The following is a 15,738-nucleotide window of genomic DNA, read 5'->3' on the forward strand; positions in this document are numbered from 1 at the left end:
AACATGGATCAGCCATAGGTATACATATGTCCTTCCTCTTGAACCTCCTTCCCACCTCATCCCACCCCTCTAGGTTATCACAGAGCACCAAATTTGAGTTTCTTGCATCATACAGCAAATTTCCACTAGCTATCTAATTTTACATATGGTAATGCATATGTCTAAGTAGTACTTGGAAACCAAGATATAGCTTTTCAGACTCCAGTGAAATGCTACCTCATACCCCTTAAGACATCTGCTATCAAAAAAGAAAAATGAAAGAGAGAAATAAAGAATGGGTTGGCAGTATTGGCAAGGATGTAGGGAAATTAGAATCCTTGTCATTGCTGGTAGGAATGTAAGATAGTGCAGCAACTGTGGAAAACAAGTTGGCCAATTCTCAAAAAAGTTAGATAGAATTATTATATGATCTAGCAATTCTACTTTAGAGTGTAAACCCAAAAGAATTGAAAGAAAGATCTTGAAGTGATACCTATACTTGTATGTTCATAGCAGCATTATTCTCAGTAGCAAAAATGTGGAGGCACTTAAAGGTCCATTGACTGATGAATTGATAAGCAAAATGTGTAGTGGATATATGTATACAGTGGAGTATTATTCAGTCTCAAAAAGGAAGGAAATTCTGACTTGTGCTACAACACAGATGAACCTTGAGGAAATTAAGCTAAGTGAAATAAGCCAGTCACAAAGCACAAATACTGTATGATTCTACTAATATGAGGTACCTAGAGTACTGAATTCATGGGGACAGGAAAGAATGGTGGGTCCAGGAGCTGCTCGCTGGGAGTGGGGAGTTGTTTAATGTCTACAGATTTTCAGTTCTGAAAGACGAAAGGAGTTCTGTGGCAGGATGGTGATGATCGCTGTGCAACAGTGTAAATGTACTCAATACTCTGCACTTACAGCTGGTCAAGCTAGTAAATTTTCATGTGTATTTTACCACTATTTTAAAAAATTTTAAAGGTATCCCTTTCAGAAAAATGGGAAGAACTTTTTAGCACTTTTAGTCTCCATATTTAAAGATTCCTTCTGGCTATTTAATTCGTGACTTGTGGTTACAGTAGAAAATAAATGAGTTTAGATTCCCAAGTTTTACATTTTGATGGTACTCATCTCTGAAATGTCCAAGTGAGATTGGTTAGTAGAAATAAAGGGCATGTCTGTAGAGTCCTTTCATTTCCTTTGATGCAAAGCTTTTGAAACATATACTGCCTTATTTTTAAAGGTTCTTAATTAGAAAAAAATGTATGCTTGTGTACATAAAAAACTCCATAAGTAAAGAAATAACATTGGAAGATCCTTGCTCTGCCAATAATGTTTGGAAGCACATCTGAGCAAAGACTAAACATACCTTTGCATCAACATGGTCTGGTTCTGTTCTGTTCTGTTGATTTCCGCCCTTCCTTTGAGCATGTTCAACATACACACTCCAGAGAACATCCTTACAAAATAGTGCCAAGCTTAGTATACATGTAGGTTCCTCTCTATATGCCTTTGTCTCTAAGCTACAATACTGGTTGATAAAAGAAGGAGTATCTGTAGAGAACTTGCAATGTGCAAAGTTCCCAGGAAATCATTCCAGAGGCAGCTAGGGAGAGAATGTTTGTGTAGATCGAGTGTCAACGTGACCCGCAGATTTGTTCCTGCTCTGCCTCATAGGACTGTGGGGCCTTGATGACATTACTCAGCTTCCAGACTTCAGGGTCCTCATCTTTAAACCAGGTCTGGGAATCATTGCCACACAGATGTGTTGTGAAGATGTATCTGGGCTTCCCAAGTGGTGCTAGTGGTACAGGACATGCCTGCCAATGCAGGAGACATAAGAGATGCAGGTTAAATCCCCTGGGTCAGGAAGGTCTGCTGGAGGAGGGGCACAGCAACCCACTTTAGTATTCTTGACTGGAAAATCCCTTGGACAGATGAGCCTGGTGGGCTACAATCCATGGTGTCACAAAGAGTCTGACATGACTGAAGCGACTTAGCACACACAACTGGGGCGAGATAAGGTTTGTGTCCATGTCTGGTTCTTGGAATGCTCAGTCATCAGGATCTGTTTATTATCTTAATGATTGGGTTACTGGCCTTGAATATTATTTCTGCTTAAGTAAAAAGAGTAATACTTTCTGGAATGACGTTACTCTTTAATTTCTCATATGTGTTCATGGTGCTTGGTGATTATATTTATTGTTTACAATATAAACTAAATTGTTTGTATAAATATAAATAGTAGAGCAAAGAAGCAAAAAACAAAACAAAACACCACAATAGGAATTTGTGGGAAGGTGTAACAGAGACATGTATCTAACAGTTCCACCAAAAGCAAAAAGAGAGAATGACACTTTCTTGTACTTTGATTTCATGTTCCCCTCCCAGCAGCCTCTTTCCTGACCACCACCTTGTACACATTGTTACTTACCAGTCTTCCACCAAGACCAATGGCCTTTTTTCTCAGCCCTCCCCATAGTCTTGCCTATTTTCTTCCTCTCCTTGAGGATCTGCTTGAGGATACAAAAATGTAGCTCCCATTTCTGCTCCTCTGTGCTTATTACAGTCCCTGACAAGTACTGATAAGAATTCCTAACATTTGTGGAATCATTAACATGTTTTAACCCCTTATCCTACCATTTCCTGCTTAATCCTCACAATTCTGTAGTTATCCTTAACTAACAGTTGATTTAAAAACTGAGGCCCTGGGGGCTTGTCTCACTTATCAAGGGGCAGAGCCAGGAGTCAGATTTTGTGTGTGTCTGATTATTTTTCACAGTGTTTCAATTGTATAGCAAAGTAGTAGTGTGTATTTCTTAAGCACAGATTTTTAACTTATCCTACTCCTCTACTCTCCTCTTTGGTAACCATTAGTTTGTTTTCTATGTTTGTGAATCTGTTTCTGTGCTGTAAATAAGTTCATTTCTATCAATTTTTAAGAGTCCACATATAAGTGATCGTATATGATATTTGTCTTTCTCTGCTGACTTATTTCACTTGGTCTCATAATCTGTAGGTTCATCCATGTTGCTGCAAATGGCATTATTTCATTCTTTTTATGGCTGAATAATATTCCTCTGTGTGTGTGTGTGGATACATCATATCTTTATCCATTCATCTGTCCATGGACATACCTTGGCTATTATAAATAGAAAAGTTGTGAAAACTGGGGTGCATGTATATTTTTGAATTAGAGTTTTTATGTTTTCCAGATATTTGCTGAGAAGGGGAATTGCTGGATCACACAGTAGCTCTTTTTTCAGTTCCTTAAGGAACCTCCATATGGTTTTCCATAACAGCTGCACCAATTTACATTCCCACCAACAGCGTGGGAAGATCCCCTTTCCTCCACACCCTCTCCAGGATTTATTATTTATAGATGTTAAATGATGGTCATTCTCACCAGTGTGGGGTGATACTTCATTGTAGTTTTTGATCTGCATTTCTCTAATAATTAGTGGACTATAAAGAAAACTCAGCACAGAAGAATTAATGCTTTTGAACTGTGATGTTCAAGAATACTCTTAAGAGTCCCTTGGACTGCAAGGAGATCAAACCAATCAATCCTAAAGGAAATCAGTCCTAAACATTCATTGAAAGGACTGATGCTGAAGCTGAAGTTCCAATACTTTGGCCTCCTGATGCGAAGAACTGACTCCTTAGAAAAGACCCTGATGTTGGGAAAAATTGAAGGCAGGAGGAGAAGGAGACGTCAGAGGATGAGACAGTTGGATGGCATCACCAACTCGATGGACATGAGTTTGAGCAAGCTCTGTGAGTTTGGTGATGGATATGGAAGCCTGGCGTGCTGCAGTTTATGGAGTCACAAAGAGATGGACATGAATGAGCGACTGAACTGAATAATTAGTGATGCTGAGTATCTTTTCATGGGTCTGTTGACCATCTGTATGTCTTTGGAGAAATGTCTATTTAAGTCTTCTTTGTATTTTTTGATTAGGTTGTTTGTTTCTTTGATATTGAGCTGTATAAGCCATTGTTTATACAGATATTGACTGTATTGATATAGACTAGAAACAAAGTATCAGAAAGAGAAATTAATGAAACAATTCCATTGACATCACATCAGAGGGAAAAAAAAAAAAACAAACCAGCAACTCAGAATAAAACTACCTAAGCATGGAAAAAGCAAGAGAGTTCCAGGAAAACATCTATTTCTGCTTTACTGACTATGCCAAAGCCTTTGACTGTGTGGATCACAATAAACTGGAAAATTCTGAAAGAGATGGGAATACCAGACCACCTAACCTGCCTCTTGAGAAATCTGTATGCAGGTCAGGAAGCAACAGTTAGAACTGGACATGGAACAACAGACTGGTTCCAAATAGGAAAAGGAGTACGTCAAGGCTGTATATTGTCACCCTGTTTATTTAACTTATATGCAGACTACATCATGAGAAACTCTGGACTGCAAGAAACACAAGCTGGAATCAAGATTGCTGGGAGAAATATCAATAACCTCAGATATGCAGATGACAGCATCCTTATGGCAGAAAGTGAAGAGGAACTAAAAAGCCTCTTGATGAAAGTGAAAGAGGAAAGTGAAAATGTTGGCTTAAAGCTCAACATTCAGAAAATGAAGATCATGGCATCTGGTCCCATCACTTCATGGGAAATAGATGGGGAAACAGTGGAAACAGTGTCAGACTTTATTTTTTTGGGGTCCAAAATCACTGCAGACGGTGACTGCAGCCATGAAATTAAAAGACTCTTACTCCTTGGAAGAAAAGTTATGACCAACCTAGATAGCATATTCAAAAGCGGAGACATTACTTTGCCGACTAAGGTCCGTCTAGTCAAGGCTATGGTTTTTCCTGTGGTCATGTATGGATGTGAGAGTTGGACTGTGAAGAAAGCTGAGCGCTGAAGAATTGATGCCTTTGAACTGTGGTGTTGGAGAAGACTCTTGAGAGTCCCTTGGACTGCAAGGAGATCCAACCAGTCCATTCTGAAGGACATCAGCCCTGAGATTTCTTTGGACAGAATGTTGCTAAAGCTGAAACTCCAGTACTTTGGCCACCTCATGCGAAGAGTTGACTCATTGGAAAAGACTCTGATGCTGGGAGGGATTGGGGGCAGGAGGAGAAGGGGACGACAGAGGATGAGATGGCTGGATGGCATCACTGACTCAATGGACGTGAGTCTGAGTGAACTCCAGGAGACAGTGATGGACAGGGAGGCCTGGCGTGCTGCAATTCATGAGGTCACAAAGAGTCGGACACGACTGAGCAACTGAACTGACTGACTGACTGAACTGAAGGAGGTAAAAGGCCTGTATAAAAAACCTGTAAGACACTGATGAAAGTAATTCAAGATGATACAAACAGATGAAAAGATAAACTGTATTCTTGGATTGGAAGATTCATTGTTGTTAAAAATAACCATACTACCCAAGACGATTTATAGAGTCAATGCAATCTCTATCAAATTGCTAGTGGCATTTTTCACAAAAGTAGAACAAAAATTTTTTTTTAATTTTATGGAAACAGAAAAGGCTGCAAATAGCCAAACAATCTTGGGAAAGAAGAACACAGCTAGCTGGAGGAATCACAGTACCTGATTTCAAACTATATTACAAAGTTACGATAATGAAAAAGTATGTTACTGTCACAGAAACCAGGCGCATAGATTAATGGAACAGGATAGAAAACCCAGAAATAAACCCGCACACTTATGGTCAGTTAATCTAAGACAAAAGAGGTAACAATATGTAATAAAGAACAGACAGTCTCTTCAATAAATAGTGTGGGGAAGTCTGCACGACTGCATGTAAACGAAATAGTTAGAACATTCTCTAATACCATATAAAAAATGAAGTAAAAATGAATAAATGAACAAGACCTGTAAGACAAGATACTTAGTAAGACAAGATCTTAGAGGAACACATAGGCAGAATACTCCTTGACATAAATCACAGCACTATTTTTTTTGGATCTGATCCCTGAAGTAATGGAAGCAAAAGCAAAAATAAACAAATGTGACCTGGTTAAACTTAAAAGTATAGCATGAAGGAAGCCATTAAAAAAAATAAACCAAAAAGACAACCTATGGAAAAGAAGAAAATATTTGCAAATGACATGATCAGCAATGTATTAATTTCCAAAATATACTAATAGGGTTCAAAGTAAATTTAAAAAGATTCCCAACTCCAGAGGCTGAGAAGTGAATTACTCTGCTTGTACAAGACTTCAGGTGGCTGTTGACTGTGGTCCTTGATAGAACTGCTTCATATCATGATTTCATGTGCATGCACACACACACACACACACACACACATACACACACACACATACACAGAGAAACAAAAATGTCACAAAACAACATTCCTATTGCTCTGTGCTCTGATATTTTCTGTGATGCCAGTTCTGTTCTACTTCATATAAAAGACAAAATGATGATCACTATGCACAAAATTAATTTCCTAATCCACTGACTACATCTGAAGTTTGACAGACACTGTCCCTGCCTGTCCCCCTGTTGGGCTGGGCTCCTGGTCCATGTTAGCGTCACATCAGGAACTTCATTGTTGTTTCAGATTGTCACAGCAACCTTGCAAGGCTAACCCTAGTTTCCAGTAATGGAACTGTCTTGGAGAGATAAATAATTTACCCTGAGTCTAATAATTAATCAGAAGTTGAATCAGAACTTAGAACTGTCTGACTCCAAATTTATTTTTTGTTTTCAATAAATGTTAGTTTAAACTGATGATGTTCTCATGAGATATTTTCCCCAAAACATAACAAAAGTTTAGTAAAGTCAGAAGTTATGACTCCTCCTGTTTTGAGTTTCGTTTGGAGAATATCAGTTTTGAAATTTTTTTTTTTCATTTATGTGTTATGGGCTAATAAGTGTCAGGAGAAGATATTCAAAATCTTACCCCTCCCCAGCAAGAGCCCTTTGTCTTTACAGTGCCTTGTTGGCTCAGAGATGGAGAAAAGTCTGTTGGTTTGGTTACTCGAAATTAACTTGTCTAAGTGCAGAAAATGTACATCTCTCTTCCCCTCAAATGAGTAGCAAGCAGTGATGCTTGTGTGTCAACACCCTGATTTAAGTAAGCTGGGAAGCTGAGAGCAGACTCTGCAGAAGGGGGAGCCCAGTGCTGTTTCTTTGAGTTGCCCCACTCAAGTGAGCCAGGCCCACATCATGTTCCCCGAATCCCTGTTACCTGTGATCCTGGGAACAGCAGCAAGCTTCTGGGGTCATCTCTCTCTCTCTCCCCCAGGCTTATCCCCATCACTGTTGGTCCTGCCATGAACAGGTCAGAACTGGGGGAGGTGTGATAGCAGCAAGGACCTGAGTATGGACCAGAGACAGGGGAGTGGGGATATAGACCATCAGTCCTGGGGGGAACTTTAAAAGATGAATACTATGTTCTTAAGAAGTACTCCTCAATTTGTGTTCAAATTTTCAGGAAAAAGCAAAAATCAAAGGGTTCCTAAATAATTTCCTTAAACGCAACAGGGAGTTGAAGTGTATGCGTCCTTTGTGCTCAAGATCTGAAGTAATTAAGTATATTCCCCAGGAAGAACTCCAGTTGAGATTACATTCAGCGAGTACCTGCTTACTTGAAAGGACCTGAATAATGGAGGGAAGATGGAAAAGAGAAGGGTGAGGAATATTGGGGACCAGCCTCCCCTCACCTCGCCGGTTGTTTGTGTAAACTTCATAGATACAGCTAAAAGATGAGAAATAGCCTGCATAGGGGACACTTAGGGTTGAAAATTACAAAGAGTAAAAAGTTTTTATAAAAATCTGGAGTACAATGATGGTTATTCTCCTGACAAGGAACTCTTACTATTGCTTAGATGGTTGTTAATCTTTGTTCCTAAATTCAAGAGTTTTAAGGGAAACTTTAAATTTGAGTCTCTGGATTTTTCAGTTCAATTCAATAATCATCTTGAAATGTTGTATGTCCAGTGATTTTCAATGTTTTGTAGGCTTATCAGTCACTTAATCAACTTTGTGCAAATGAAGCTCCCTACACAGTATATTTTTAATCTTGGACTTCCCTTAGGGATATATCTCTTTTGGTGGCACACTGTCCTGTGCCTTCTGCATTCATTTCTTGATCACTAGACTTAACACCGAGACAAGAGGAAAAGAAGGTATGGGAGGCTCTCTGAGTGTCATTCTTCATCATGACTAAAGAAAAGAAATATTTGTCTTCTCCATCTTTCTTCTCAGGCTTTTATGAAGTTAGGAGGAAAGTCCAGCCCCAAGGCCAGGCGGGATTTGAGGCTGGTGATTCCGAGCAGTTCCGGGCACTTGTGGAAGAGTCAGGTCTCCTCTTGTTCCCACACATGTGCCTCCCCTTGCTCTGCCCCCTTCACTGAAAGGAGCCTGTTGGGCTCTTCTCTGCTGCCCATATTCTTATGACCTGGCTTACTAGAGCCTTCCAGAAGAAAATGTAAATTGTCTACATGAGCTTATGTACAAGATTCTCTCTCGAAACTCAGAAGGTGTGTTTCCAGTGTAATTTACTTGTGGCTTCTCCTGATGATGAATAGGAAAAGCTATTTAAACAGTTTTATTAAGGCTCACATCACAGTGGGTTTCAGGTCCTTCTGGCCTTGAAGTTAGTAACAAGGTTCTGTGAGGCAGGTCATCCTGATGCAGAGGTGAGAGAACGTGGGGACCAGCTGGTGCAGAATCAGAGGTGATCTCTCCATGGACAGAGGTGCCTCAGGCCCCAGGAGCTGACGTTCTCTTTGAACATGAGGGGATGTTCCATTCATACCTGGGGAGAGATTCCAGATCCTAGAAGACAGTCTGACCAATGGAGAAAATAGCCTAGTTTCTTCTTCACTGCCAAAGTATAAATATTGAATGGTTTTGCTTTGAAGCACAAACCTCAACTAATCATGCAGTTGATGTTTCCCAGTCACACCAGGATTGACACTTAATTTATGTAGATCTTGCTGTAAACTTTCTCCTGTGATTATAATGTCAGTTTGTGTGTGTGTTTAAGCAGATATTTATTACCAGAATGGCAACTTAAAAAAAAATCAAATTTTCCTTTCTTTTCTTCAGTATTTTTTTTCTTAAGATGAAAATACTTCTTAAACACTTTCTTCCTTTAGTGTTTAATAGTCCAGAAGATTTTTTGTAGCACACTTTGTACAATGGAAAATTAGTTTAGAGATACTGTTTTGTAAACATACATTTGAAACTTAAATATTAATAATTGCAGTAAATTTTGATATTGGTATTTTCATTTTCTATAAGCATTGGTTTAAAATGAAAAGAGATTAAGATACTAACGTTCACTATTTTGTGATATTTAGGAACCTGTTTTATTCACTGGAACAATGAGGAAAAATCTGGATCCCTATAATGAGTATTTGGAGGAGGAACTGTGGAATGTCTTAGAAGAGGTAATTTATGTAATGTTGTTAACTTGTTAGCATCGGTATCTGTGTGTGCACATTCATAGAATTGTAGGTAATTAAGGGAAGCTTGTCATTTTAACTGTTTACTTTCTAGAAGAAGAGTGGTGAGATGGGTACACCTAAAATGTGTGTACTGATAATGAAAACCAACAATATAATTCCTCTTCTTTTCATTTTAGATTTTTCTATAGAACCCCAAGCAACTAGATTCATTATTTTGTCCTTAACAGAGCATTAAACTAGACATTAAAACTGTGGGATCAAATTCCATGAGTGACCTGGTAAATGAATTACCCTAATTACCCTCCAGTGTTCATTTTATTCCTCTGGCCTTCAGTTCAGTTCAGTTCAGTCGCTCAGTCGTGTCCAGTTCTTTGTGACCCCATGAATTGCAGCACACCAGGCCTCCCTGTCCATCACCAACTCCCAGAGTTCACTCAGACTCAGGTCCATCAAGTCAGTGATGCCATCCAGCCATCTCATCCTCTGTCATCCCCTTCTCCTCCTGCCCCCAATCCCTCCCAGCATCAGAGTCTTTTCCAATGAGTCAACTCTTTGCATGAGGTGGCCAAAGTACTGGAGTTTCAGCTTCAGCATCATTCCTTCCAAAGAAACCCCAGGGCTGATCTCCTTCACAATGGGCTGGTTGGATCTGCTTGCCGGATATCTAAGTGAAGACACTAGTTTTTCATTATTAACTGAAAGATAAACAAGATCATTCCAATAAAATGGTATGAAGTTTTATAAGAAAGTGTTTATAAAAGTAAATTATTTAGTTGGAATGTGATGATGATTACTTATTGGTGATTATATCATTTTAATGCTGCAGCATGAATGCAGGTAACAGAACCCTGGTGTTCTGGCTCAGATTTTACATGGATACATTAATTACTAGAGGAGCTCCTGTTATTTGTGTCATGTTTCCCCTTGCCCTACTTCACTGAATTTCCCTGCCCTTGCATGAAAAAAAATTTGACTATTAAGTTGCTGTTTGTTAGTATATTTCAATACTAATTATTTTGTATATTAGTCCTAGTTTTTCAAATTGACTCTACTGATGGCAGAAACTTTAGATTTCTAAACCATAGACAGACTTCTAGTCTCCCATGGGATCTAACTCAGTCTTTTGATTTTAAAAAAGTAGCACTTGATAATGTGAAAGTGAAGTCGCTCAGTCATGTCCACCTCTTTGTGACCCCATGGACTGCAGCCTACCAGGCTCCTCTGTCCATGGGATTTTCCAGGCAAGAGTACTGGAGTGGATTGCCATTTCCTTCTCCAGGGGATCTTCCGGACCCAGGGCTTGAACCCACGTCTCCCACATGCAGACAGACACTTTACCGTCTGAGCCACCAGGGAAGTCAGCACTTGATAAATAGGTGCTAAATGTTTGGTTGATTTCTTCATTTTAGAGAAATATGGCTTATTTCTTTAAAAAATTCTGTGTTACACAAATCCAGCATTGATAGTATCTCTGTTAGGGCACAAGTGTGTCTCATCACACAGGAAACCAAGATACAGAAACCTGGTCATCAGCAGCCTGTGCATCGGGAACCACGTGGTTCAGTCCTTGCTGTGGGACAACTCACATGTCCATTTCCCGGGGCCTTGTGTTAGGTGAACGGGCTGTCCCTTTGCTTCATTTACTGCTGGCCCTGCTCTAGTAAAAGCTCTTCCCCACCTGTTGAATGCATTTCCCTGTCTCCTTCCAGCCCTTACCAGCCTTTCTTTTTGAGAAGTAAGAAGGTTCCACAAAATGTGGGAAGCACCTGACATCTGTGTTAACTTCCTGTGAGAGGTGCTGGCACCTGCTAGATACACTACGCAGCAGGTTACTTTAAACATGTTTATGATGATAGAAATAGGGTACCTTATAAGTTCAGTTTACTGTTTCTCAATTTTGCTATATTCCATTATTTTCCCAACTGCAAAAATGATCTGAAGTGTTTCCTATTGAGATGTATAGTTTTGATTAGTATTATTTGGTCCATTTTCCTTAAATTATAACTTTTTATATACTTTCCACAATTTACAGTGTGATGTTGTGATATTCTGGAGCCAGTTAATTATTATAAGAATATAATCCCTTAACACATAATAATAGTGTTATACATAACCTGTTTATATGGATTTACTTTCTAATTTATAGGGACAGATATGTCATATGATGAGATTCACTTCTGCCTTCACACAGCCAACAGATATCTCTGAGAGCTTCTTAGACATGCATCGTTGCAGATTCTGGGTCTATCACAGTCGTCAGGAGACACAATCTCTGTCCTTTTCAAGGACATTCTCTTGCATAATCTAACACAATTATCTTGATTAAGAAATAAAATAGTCATATTACACTCTTGTCTAATATGTTCAGATTCTCCAGTTGCAACTTCTGTTGTCTACTGCATCTGTTGCCCTTTTCTTCCACTGTAATATTTCATACCTGGATTTTATGATTACACTACAGAGGGCCTTGATATTCATGTTATTCTCATAACCATCCCTGATTCATAAATAAATATAGTGTCTCAGAAAACAGTATTTTATGAAAAACACTTCCCCTTACAACTCTTATTCATCATGAAGCAGATATGGACAACCTGAAGGAGAAGGAAAAAAACAGATTAGTTATGTGATGTCATCCAACTCAGGAGTGTGAGATTATTTCCTCAAAGTTAGAATGTCAGTCTTAACAAAGACCAACCACTTGGACCACAATCCAAATCTTACCCTTTACAGTTTGTATACCTTTTATGCTGGTAAACACCAATACCATATTTAATCCTAACTCAGAATCCTGCTTTCTAGGGCCTGGACTCCTTCAGGAGCACAATTCAGGATCACATTCTTGGGAGTACTCCAGCATTTAGGATATCAAGAAAATGCTACTCATTCACCTTTGGTGTTTTGTTATCTGACGTTGTACTGTGTCACATAACTTACTGGCCATCAATCTGTTGGTTTCTTAATTTGAGGTGTATTTCTTCTTTGTTCTTTCACTTTAAGTAGAGCCTGAGTTTGCTTCTTGCTCCAAAGTATTTCTCCAAAATGAATATTCATTGAACTGACCCCTATCACCAAGTGTACTTTCAGATTGTATTTGGTGGTTAAAGATTTGGTATTTTAATCTTATGAGTATAATTTTATGAAGATAGATTATCCATCTTGTGGGGGAGATAACCTATATCCATATTGTGGGGGAGATAAGATGTAATATTTACCTTGATTTTCTGAGTTTTCATTCACTTTAAGACATTTATGATATTGAAGAAAATGCACCTGACTCCACTATTTATAGACTAAGCTTGGGAAATGTTCCATGATTACTAATGTATAAGACAGAGTTTTCCATTGTTTAAATTTGCATTATTTTAAATGTTAAAAAATTGTAAAGTGTTAATAATATATCTTTAGAGAACCCAACTTTCTGTAGTTTTTTTTTCAACTCCTATGCAAAATTTACTATGGTAAAGTTGATTCAACTGTAAAGATCCTTTTAGATTTTTTGTTTAAACCATATTGGGAGAAATAGCTGCAATATTTGAGAGACTTTCTGAACTAATTCCTAGGTGGGAGTTGGTGGACAGCATGGGGCAGGGATGGGGGGACATTGAGATCGTTCTGTACTGACTTGACTCTACCCACCATCCTTCTCAGTTCAGTTCAGTTCAGTTCAGTTGCTCAGTTGTGTCCGACTCTTTAGGACCCAATGAATCACAGCACACCAGGCCTCCCTGTCCATCACCAAGTCCCGGAGTTCACTCGAACTTGCGTCTATCGAGTCAGTGATGCCATCCAGCCATCTCATCCTCTGTCATCCCCTCCTCCTCCTGCCCCCAATCCCTCCCAGCATCAGAGTCTTTTCCAATGAGTCAACTCTTCGCATGAGGTAGCCAAAGTACTGGAGTTTCAGCTTTAGCATCATTCTGTCCAAAGAAATCCCAGGGCTGATCTCCTTCAGAATGGACTGGTTGGATCTCCTTGCAGCCCAAGGGACTCTCAAGAGTCTTCTCCAACACTACAGTTCAAAGGCATCAATTCTTCGGTGCTCAGCTTTCTTCACAGTCCAACTCTCACATCCGTACATGACCACAGGAAAAACCATAGCCTTGACTAGACGGACCTTAGTCAGCAAAGTAATGTCTCTGCTTTTGAATATGCTGTCTAGATTGGTCATAACTTTTCCACCAAGGAGTAAGTGTCTTCTAATTTCATGGCTGCAGTCATCATGTGCAGTGATTTTGTAGCCCCAAAAAATAAAGTCTGACACTGTTTACACTGTTTCCCCATCTATTTCCCATGAAGTGATGGGACCGGATGCCATGATCTTCGTTTTCTGAATGTTGAGCTTTAAGCCAACTTTTTCACTCTCCTCTTTCACTTTCATCAAGAGGCTTTTTAGCTCCTCTTCACTTTCTGCCATAAGGGTGGTGTCATCTGCATATCTGAGGTTATTGATATTTCTCCTGGCAATCTTGATTCCAGCTTATGTTTCTTCCAGTCTAGCGTTTCTCATGATGTACTCTGCATATAAGTTAAATAAACAGGATGACAATATACAGCCTTGACGTACTCCTTTTCCTATTTGGAACCAGTCTGTTTTCCATGTCCAGTTCTAACTGTTGCTTCCTGACCTGCATACAGATTTCTCAAGAGGCAGGTTAGGTGGTCTGGTATTCCCATCTCTTTCAGAATTTTCCACAGTTGATTGTGATCCACGCAGTCAAAGGCTTTGGCCTACTCAATAAAGCAGAAATAGATGTTTTTTCTGGAACTCTCTTGCTCTTTCCATGATCCAGTGGATGTTGGCAATTTGATCTCTGGTTCTTCTGCCTTTTCTAAAACCAGCTTGAACATCAGGAAGTTCACGGTTCACGTATTGCTGAAGCCTGGCCTGGAGAATTTTGAGCATTACTTTACTAGCATGTGAGATGAGTGCAATTGTGTGGTAATTTGAGCATTCTTTGGCATTGCCTTTCTTTGGGACTGGAGTGAAAACTGACCTTTTCCAGTCCTGTAGCCACTGCTGAGTTTCCCAAATTTGCTGGCATATTGAGTGTAACACTTTCACAGCATCATCTTTCAGGATTTGAAATAGCTCAATAGGAATTCCATCACCTCCACTAGCTTTGTTCATAGTGATGCTTTCTACGGCCCACTTGACTTCACATTCCAAAATATCTGGCTCTAAATGAATGATCACACCATCGTATTTATCTGGGTCTCAGTGAACACTAATTGGAAACAGCTTTTCCCATCACGTGACTGTACATGTAAGATACATAAGAAGTCATGAGGACTTCAAAGCTCTAATGTCTAAGAGGCTTTTCTACTTCTGCACCAGTTTGTTTTTGAAATGTTGTTCTTTCTGTATCCATAGGTACAACTTAAAGAAGCCATCAAAGCTCTTCCTAGTCGATTGGATACTGAATTAGCAGAATCAGGATTGAACTTGAGTGTTGGACAGAGACAACTAGTGTGCCTTGCCAGGACTGTTCTCAGGAAAAATCAGATATTGATTCTTGACAAGGCCACATCCAATGTGGATCCAAGGTATGGAGCTGATGTCCATTAAACCTGGAATCCAAATTGTAAATGTGGTAAATGGAAAACATTTAGTGATTCTGAGAAATGTTTCTGTGCTCTCTTTGGCCCACAGATGTCTTTTAATAATATTAATCACAAACAAAGGAAAACAAAGAAAGAAACCAAGACAGTTACATGCTGTTAATATTGTTGTGAGGCATCCTAAGAGAGCTGGATTTAGGAATCCAGCTAGTTTCAATCCAGATAGTTTTAAACAGTTTCAAGAGAAGGCTATTTTCCATCACTTTATGGAAAATAGTAAATTTCTAAATAGACATTTTATACTTAGTTTTATAGGAACAAGATTATATGTTATTGATTTTTAATTTTTAACTCTTTAGTCTGCCTTTCCTGTCTTCACTGAAGTATATCAACTTCTCTGATTTCAGAACTGATGAGTTAATACAAAAAAAAATTCATGAGAAATTTACCCAGTGCACTGTGCTAACCATCACACACAGGTTGAGCACCGTTATTGACTGTGAATGGATACTGGTAAGTCCCTCACTATTTCAGTTTTTTTTCACTTATATTCAATTTAGCACTGATCCTTCCTTGTAAAACTTGATAGAAACCTCCGTTAATTTTCTCTTGGTTTCTCTTCTCATTCCTGCAGATAACTTGAGCAATGAACTTTACTTTCAAAATGTGCTATTAAATAATATATCCAATAACCTTATATTTTATATAATATTCTTATATTTGAATTGTTTTTTTAAAGACATCCAGCCATGAAAATATTCCAAAGCCAAATTGTAGTTTC

General features: G+C 38.9%; 1 protein-coding gene across 1 annotated transcript; it reads left to right on the forward strand.

Moving 5' to 3' along the window:
• Window positions 1–9,288: 9,288 nt before the first annotated feature.
• LOC108635004 (multidrug resistance-associated protein 4-like) lies at window positions 9,289–15,470 on the forward strand (the record flags this gene model as incomplete). The annotated part of the gene is made up of 3 exons (XM_018045315.1): window positions 9,289–9,377; window positions 14,770–14,942; window positions 15,365–15,470. Coding segments are annotated over exons 1-3 (345 nt in total), but the record flags the coding sequence as incomplete, so codon positions are not given.
• Window positions 15,471–15,738: the final 268 nt, after the last annotated feature.

Source organism: Capra hircus, unplaced genomic scaffold, assembly GCF_001704415.2.
Source record: "Capra hircus breed San Clemente unplaced genomic scaffold, ASM170441v1, whole genome shotgun sequence".
Classification (NCBI taxonomy): domain Eukaryota; kingdom Metazoa; phylum Chordata; class Mammalia; order Artiodactyla; family Bovidae; genus Capra; species Capra hircus.